This window comes from Perca flavescens, chromosome 18 (assembly GCF_004354835.1).
Source record: "Perca flavescens isolate YP-PL-M2 chromosome 18, PFLA_1.0, whole genome shotgun sequence".
Lineage (NCBI taxonomy): Eukaryota > Metazoa > Chordata > Actinopteri > Perciformes > Percidae > Perca > Perca flavescens.
Window position 1 is genome coordinate 20,123,393 of NC_041348.1, and position 8,739 is coordinate 20,132,131.

Sequence of the window (8,739 nt, forward strand, 5' to 3'; positions counted from 1 at the left end):
AGTTATGTATGCATGTTTTTGTACCCTTATTATATAGTGTTACTCGGAAATTGTACTTTTACATTGATAAGAAGATTTAGATCTTAGAAGAGTGTCACCATTATTGATATCTATATTATTTGAAAGCAATTTAATTCAGTGTCTTTTATTCTCTCGGTTACAACTCTAAATAGTTATAACTCCAAATATTTACAACAGAATAAAAACATCACAGGCCACAAAAACATTTCCAAGTGCTGAATATTGTTTTATCCAGTGTTAGTGCCTAACTTCACAAAGTCGACCTAAAACAGCCTCAAACAGGACACAGCAACACAAACAGGACAGTAACCACTTAAATACAAACACCATCTTCAGATGAATGTAGTTTACAGTCAAGAAGCAATGCAAGCATATGCTTTAAAAGTCTTTCCCACCCCCTCTATTTCTTCATAGAGTTGGCACCTCTTCTTCTTTGCCCCGTGCGTTTGGTTTCAGCACCGGATCGAGGGACAGCGATTCACATCCCCATTACGCATGCGTCATCTTTTTTCTTTTCTTTTTTTTTTGGTTTCCTCCATTGGGATTGATCACAGCAATAAAAGACTGAATTGGTCGTCAAGCTCATTGGTCTCACAGACACTCTAAAAACGTCTTAATATATAACATTTCTTTGTCAGACATACTTGGCAGGTGCTCTCCAGAGTGTTTAGGCGATATTTAAACACGGTGCCCACACCAGAGATTGCAGTGTTTCAGTAGGCTATCACACAGGTAAATCTATAATGAAAGTTAAAGGCTAATTCTTAACTAGAGCAACTGTTTACAGGCTACTTGGTGAATTCCAGCTGTGTTGCAGTCTTTGTTTCAAATGAGCCTAGGCCTAAATAGGCTATTTTAAGACAGCCTAAGAGATTTTGTGCTCAGCAATAATTCAACCCACGATTACACCTGCTATGATTTGACATTCTGTCGACTGCTGGGTGGGTCTCTGGGCCTTAAGCTCAAGTCTTTTTCAGATGGCATGGGTTCATATATCGCTGGACTTGTACATGTCGGAGAGGAGCCTGGTGATGGGCACATTGCCGATGGTCTTCTTGAAGAACACCTCCTCTATGGTGGACGGGCCCACCGAACGGAGCGCTGGTAGGAGCAGGAGCAGCTTCCCGAAGCGACACGGCTGAGTCGGGTACCTGAAACAACACTGGGGTCAAAAACAGCCTCTCGCTCTCTCTCTCTCTCTCTCCTCGGTTCTTTGTGCAGAGTGTCAGCCTACCCAATTACGCACACCTGTGATACAAATAGCTGCTAATTAAAAATGAGGTTCAGCTACGACACCTGTGTACAATTACAAGATACTACAGCGGCTCATTGCCTCATTAACTTTATAATGAATCTGTCTGTTAATAGTTACCTGCACAAGACAGTTCAACCTAGGCGTGAAACATGATAGATAGATAGATAGATAGATAGATAGATAGATAGATAGATTGATTGATTGATTGATTGATTGATTGATTGATTGATCGATCTGAAAGATAGATTGATCTGAAAGATAGATTGATCTGAATGATAGATAGATAGATAGATTGATTGATTAATCTGAAAGATAGATTGATCTGAAAGATAGATCGATTGATCTGAAAGATAGATAGATTGATCTGAATGATAGATAGATAGATAGATAGATAGATTGATTGATCTGAAAGATAGATAGATAGATAGATAGATTGATTGATCTGAAAGATAGATCGATTGATCTGAATGATAGATAGATAGATAGATAGATTGATTGATCTGAAAGATAGATTGATCTGAAAGAGATCGATTGATCTGAAAGATAGATAGATTGATCTGAATGATAGATAGATATATATATAGATAGATAGATAGATTGATTGATCTGAAAGATAGATTGATCTGAAAGATAGATCGATTGATCTGAAAGATAGATCGATTGATATGAATGATAGATAGATAGATAGATAGATAGATAGATAGATAGATAGATCTGAGAGATCTGAGAGATTGATTCGATTGATTCGATTGAATCTTACCTGGTGTGTATGTAACTGTTGAGAGTGAGCTGTGCCTCGTCTTGTAGTGCAGCGATGGCACTGGCGTTGCGGAAACTTCTTAACTCAGTGTTGCCATGCGTCGGAACTATATAAGACAGAGGCAGGGTTTTAATTGTTAATTAAAATGTGACGTATTACAATAATAATGAAAAATTAGTAATTGCTAAAATAACGTTTGCTTTTATTCCCGTTCCCTCTCCAGAGCTGGGTTTAGGCAGCGGAGAAGCTTCACTTAAGTGGAAATAATGGCGTTCGGTTAAATGAGAACACTCTAGACAATAATACTCACCGGCTTTAAATGTCACAATACATTTCAAACAGGCGAACTCTGTTGCATCAAGACGCATCTGTCTGAATCTGGTGACCACCTCTTGAAGTGCTTGTATCTCAGACATGATCTTATTCATCCGCTGAGACTCTGTGTTTTCGGTGTTCATACCTACGAATAAATATGGAGAAATGTCATTATGATAACATGATATGCTGTTACTGATTATGCAAACACTTTTACTCTGCAGCTGTTGTGTTCTGTATTCAGATAAGCTCTCTCATGCCTTGTTACATACCAGAAACAGCAAGAAGAGTAGTCGAGTCCACAGGAATGGCCCACTGCGCGATGCCCAGAACAAATAATTCTCTCCAAGCGTCCTCCAACAGAATCAGCTGCAAAGAGAAATAGTTTCATTGTTCAACTGTACTCTGTACCCTACAATGAATCATGCATTTATTGCATTATCAGCCTTTTTGAATCGTATTAAGTACTTGCAATAGTAACTCGTGCGTAAAACATGATTGATATTGTTTTCTATATTGCGCACAGGGGAGTTCGTTTAGTAAGGCTCGTGAAAGTCCCAGCTTTTAACATCATTTGACCTACATATTTTTAAACTGAAATTCTATCAAATTCAAATCTCCAGCCTATCTTTGAACCGTTGGTTATGGACCAAATCGACTGACGGCCACTTACGTTAAAAGGCCCTGCAGGATAATATTTGGACTCCAAAGCGTACCTGATCAGATAAAGGGAGGGTGGAGAATGCGGGAACACTCTTTGCCCACTTGATGCTCATGAAAAGGAGGCGCGCCGCCGACTCGCACACAGACTCCGTCGCCACCTCGTACAGGTACATGGGGGTGCCGCTGACTTCATGGGGATACTGGAGGAAGTGAAAGAGATAAGCATCACAATAATGTATCAGTTTATGTTAGAATGAAGTTCACAGAATAGTGAACAACAAAGGTCAAATTCCAAGCCCCAGCACCTGGTTTTATAGTTATTAGTGTTGCTTGTGGTGGATTTACTGTGAGAAATCTAATAGGCGGATTTGTGGTTCATACAGGCTGAAAACAAGAATTTCAACTTCTAACCCTTACAGAGAAAATCTGTAATCCTATAATAACATTTGGGAAGCCTATAATATAAATATCCACGGAATATCATGAACTATTAAATTAACTGTTTATTCTGATCATTCAAGATTTAAAAAATGACATTAAATGCTATAGCCTTGATGTCAAGTAAAAACTCCAAAGAAAGCACACTAGCCTGTACACTCTTTGCTATTTATTTGGAGGTGGACAACTAGCCATACTCATAAGCTAAGTATGTATAACTCATATTAAATCCTGGGAGATAAAAAAACAAAACAACATTAAAAATAATTGTTTCCCAAAATATACCTTTGGGGTGGGCTGTGCCAGACCCACGATGGCCTGTCTTTCCGGTGTGGTGGCTACTCCGCTCATCTCCAGGTTGTGAGGCTCCAGTTGCGTGACCGTGGTGAAGAAGGGAGGGCCGGGCAGAGAGGATCCCTGGAAATGGGTCGATGATCCGTGGACGTCTTTGTGGCCCCGGAAATATAGGGCGACCTGTTTGCGGATAGTTGACGTTCGGGGCCCCCTCTCGTGTTGAACGGCTGTGAAACGGGACATCAGGGACACAGAGTGAAGGAATGATCTCTACAGGAGTAAATGGCTTATTTATCTAATGTCTTTATTAGTTACTACTAGTGAATTGTATTGAACTAAACTATGTGTTCCCAAAATTAGGGAGTCAACGTGCAAATTTTGTTTGTGAGAAAGAAAAAATAATTGGCTGTAATGAGCTGTAATCTCCATTAATGCTCCCACAGAGTGTAAATAGCATCCTCTTTAAAATAAGTGAAGAGTAGGCAATTCAACCTGTTACTTCTTTTCAGCCTTCATTAACAGCCTTAATACACTTTCCATCCTGCTGCCCACCTCCAACCAAAACGCCACTGTAAAAGTGTTAATTAAATCATGCCCATTTACCGTCTTTATTCATGTTCACTTCTAGACACTTTTTCAAACGGCACGCTCGGCACTGGTTTCTGTGAGTTTTGTCTACGGGACAGCCACCCTGTACACACACACACACACAGAGAGAGAGAGAGAGAGAGAGAGGGAGAGAAAGGAAGAAAGAGAGTTACAGCCTTCAGTTTAATTTCTCTCAGCATGCACAACCAAAGGCTTCTTGCTATTATCTTCCTGGGAGGCCAATCTCCAGGTGAAAGATCGTGCTATTATCGTGTAGTTATCAACCTGCTCCCCTGCGGCGCCAGTGCGGCCTCATCCCGTAGGATAAGTACTCTATCCCGCCCTCTGCTGCCTAAATCCTCTCCTTCGAGTCATTACATTAGATTGGATTACACCTGGTATATTATAGCAGCGCGGTGTTTAGCCCAATACTTAATCGTCCAGGCATGACACAATTAGGCTCATCAAGGGAGACTTAACACAGCGCCAGAAGGGTTAAAGCAAATAGAAAATCTGCGCGTAAAATGCGCATTCCGTGCGTAAAGCTGGTAATGTTTTTTGGATGAGGACCAGGGACGTCGTGTCACTTAACCCCTGCTTCTAATAACACTGAGAATACAAATCTCTCTTGGGAGAGATACAGAAAATAGATTACTGATAAGATATTACTGATTGAACGTGATAGATTTTTAGGCGTACAACATTGATAAACGTCTAGTTATATTATTATGTTGCATCTCCAACTTGCTTGATTCTCTACAAAATCTGATGCAAAATTGACACGATCAAACATTGGTGACTTATAGAGATTGCACCTTTTCCACAAGCCTGTGTAAAAAGGAGCCAATACTCAAATGAGGATATATAAGAAATAAAAAGGAGGCCTCACCTGAGAGCCAGATTTACAGACGTACGTCCGGTTTCTGCGGATGCTTCTCTTGAAGAATCCCGAGCAGCCGTCACAGGCGTAAACACCGTAGTGTTTCCCCGAGCTGCGGTCGCCGCACACTTTGCATGGGATGTCCAGAATCCTACCTGAGAAAGGCCCAAATTTCAATTAAATGCCATTCACTGAATTATCAATTCAGCCGAATTTCAAATGGATAAAATGTCATGGCAAATTGTGACTATTGCTTATCGTCATTATTGAACATCTGGGTAAATTGCAAGAACAATTTCCGAAATTGACACAAAACTTGAGAAAATCGTTGCTTTACTCAGTTTTGAGTTCCGTGGAGCTGTCATGTTAGCTGCTTAAATTGGCACTGTGTGGACAGTGCGAATAAATGCGAAAAATGAAGTCGTTTTAGACATTTTACGCTGTGGAGCTATGGACAACTCGTCCTACAAATTATTTGTTTTTGTCCGACAACCGCACAAAAACACACACACACACACACACACACACACACACACACACACACACACACACACACACACACACACACTGGACAGCACCTCGGTATGGGAATTCACGGCGCACATTTCAAGAATAAAGTCCGGTGGGAAGCGTCATATCTGAGCTCTCTAAGACAATGGCCCGAGGGCGCACAATGGAGACATTAGGGGAAAGTGTTAACTTAATGATTTTCCCCCATTGAACCTCGTCTGACTGCCTGGATCTCGACAAGCTGCCAACTCCCCTTCATAATGGGACTCGACAGCTGCTTTATCCCGCAGGTCTATAGGCCCCAGGATTAGGGAGTGACACTGCACCATGAGAATAATGCGCACCAACTCGTTTCACCAACTCAAATGAAGTGTATGTAAATCGACCCCGGTGTAGATGAAAAAATGTGATTTTTTTTTTGGTGCGAAGATTTTGTATTCAGATCTATTAAAAAGAAGTATATTTGTATGCATATGAGGGAGTCTTTTTTATTCTGGAGGGAAAAGCCGTCTATGTAATTACACTGACGTTTTGCCACCTGCTCATTGATTCACCAGTGACCCGTCAAAAAGGGTAGCATGGGAATAACTACTGAGCAGCAAAAACAATGACTTCAGGAGGAGAGTTATATGGTTTCAATTGCCAGATTATTAAGAATCAGAAGGCCATGTATGTTATTTAACTGTTGGCCACAGCCGTGTAATTGCCATAAGATAGAGAGAACTAACGTTTTATGTAGCATTTAGTCTGGAAAGAGTTTCTGCAGAGTTGGCCTGTTGAAAGTCATCTTTTCATCGCGAGAGTAGTTTAAACAATTAAACCTGCTGTGCAATAACTTACATCACCACGTGCAGTTGTCTAAAGGCCAAGTAGAATCTGGATTTTCTTAAACTAATAATACAAATGTTAACTGTACTCATTGGAGTCAATTACTGATTAACAGACATTTATTAAACCAACGCTAAGCAAGTCAAGTTCATTTGCTCACTCCCAAAATAAAAGTTTTCACTGTTCTTAAATTGAAGATGAACGAACGTGCGTACAATTTCAACCAGATAAGCTCAAAGAAATATAAAACTGTAGATTGCTGAAAGTCAATTCAATAAAATGACGCACAATTTTGTTGTGAAGGGTGGAAATGTATTTAACTTCCCGCTGTGGGGGTCCAATTCGTCTCCATTGTGTGCAGTAATTGCTTGAAGATATATGGCATATTCTATTAAGGTAATCACCATCAAGGCTAAAACCTGCTAAAAGAACTAGAAATTAAGTTTCACTGAGTGCAGGAAATGTTTATACTGACCACCCATAATGTGGGTATGAACTTGAGTGGCAGTAGTTGTAATGTTGTAGTCTCCTTTTCTTTATTCTAAATTAAAACCTTTTGGTTATTAACAGCAATTTTGATTCATTTGAGCACCTGAAGATAAAACAACAGAAGCAACAGTTTGACTTGAGCAACACGTTTGGAACGATGCTGAAAGAAACCCAGTACAATGAATAGAAATGTATTATATTTTGACACAATAATCTACATTTGGCCTATATTATAATCGAAGTGTGATTATAATAATATAATATAATAATTTGGATTTATTATGAGGCCTAACAGAGGGATAACTGCAAAGGTTAAGAAAAACAATCCAATTTGATCTCAAGCATTAAACCAAAAGTAAGTTTTCAATACCGCCAGAAAAATACTCAACAATTGAATTTAAAACCACTGAACACATTCATGATTAATTATATAAACAACATTTTTTACAGTATTATAGCAACGCGCGACAGATACGTGCTGTTTATTAATTTGTCTAAAAGAGGCACCCAGTAGTGCACTAAGAGAAGGATACCTTATACAATCTTTAAAATCATATATTATCAGTGATTAAATATCTCGCTCTGTATCGCTACTCTTTCATAGAAGTTGCTGAAAATGAAATTACAGGCAACAAGTGTCATCAAGTGAGATGCGAGATGAATATTCGGAGCATGATTATATATCTTTTCCTCCTAAAAAAGTAGTTCAACATAACAAAAACTATATTCAATTTCTTAAAAGATGTCAGAATTAAGGCGCTTTAATTATCGCTCATGGACACAAGTTTACGCAGCCAACTGTGTGTGTAGGCTACTCGGAAAAAGAACACAGCTATTTCCCACGGATCACTACTCGCATAAGACCATAAGGATGAACTGACTTAACTAATTGTAGTGAAGCTCGGATGACATGAGAAACATAAATAGGTGTGCAGCAGGTTTATGTTCATGTTTACACTCTATGTCAGAGAAAGGCCCATAGAGCACTTATTCTAACACACCGGGTTACTTGTATTATCCACAAGCATCAGTAAATGGAACACTTACTTGATTTGACATTCAGAATATCCAGACAGCCACTTGTTGATCCGGCGGGTTTGCTCATCATGGACTCTCGGCTTAATAACAAAGTTGAGAATGGAAAATGTCCTCTCTTTTTTCTTATCCTCGCTGGCAAAAACAATCAAACTCGTTACCCGTTGGACTTTCCTTCAAGTCTTTAGCGGCGATGAGATCGGCAAGTCAATGTCCCGAGTCGTCCAACTTGACAGAGTAGATCTCCGATAGACAAACCCAAATTAAGACACACGATTGTACATTGTATGAGACAATGCTCGTCTCCGATATGCAGGGTCCCTGTACGGAAGGAGAACCGGACTGCAGCGGACCGGTTAACGGCGACAGCAGCCCTCCAACTCAGGGAGCAACAGCCGGTGCATAAAATTGGAGTTTGAAATACGCTGCCTGGAGCGCATCTGACGGTGCCAAAGCGGTGTGAAAACAGAAAAATCTAATTTCGGATATTCTGACAGGTGAAAGCTTGTTAAAACCAGGACACGATGTGACTTTGTGGTGCGAGTTCCTCAAATAAGCCTTGGTAATATTTATGAGAAGTGTCAGGGGGAGGCTGGAGGGTGGAGATCTCCACTTCCTTCATCCACTTGGCTTTCTACTCCAAACTCCAGCATGACGTCACTG

The 8,739-nt window shown here is 40.1% G+C and overlaps 1 protein-coding gene across 2 annotated transcripts; it reads right to left on the bottom strand.

The window, feature by feature from the left end:
* Positions 1–904: 904 nt before the first annotated feature.
* nr2e1 (nuclear receptor subfamily 2, group E, member 1) lies at positions 905–8,146 on the bottom strand. Of its 2 annotated transcripts, none has more exons than XM_028605838.1 (9): positions 8,122–8,146; positions 5,224–5,369; positions 4,350–4,437; positions 3,738–3,973; positions 3,068–3,214; positions 2,624–2,720; positions 2,347–2,496; positions 2,037–2,142; positions 905–1,172 (listed from the first exon to the last, which is right to left on the bottom strand). In XM_028605838.1, the coding sequence occupies exons 1-9, from the start codon at positions 8,144–8,146 to the stop codon at positions 1,010–1,012; spliced, it is 1,158 nt and encodes a 385-aa protein (XP_028461639.1). In that variant the 3' UTR covers positions 905–1,009. The 2 variants fall into 2 exon arrangements, with proteins under 2 accessions (XP_028461639.1, XP_028461638.1); XM_028605837.1 differs by having other exon boundaries at positions 8,089–8,146.
* Between the last annotated feature and the right edge of the window lie 593 nt (positions 8,147–8,739).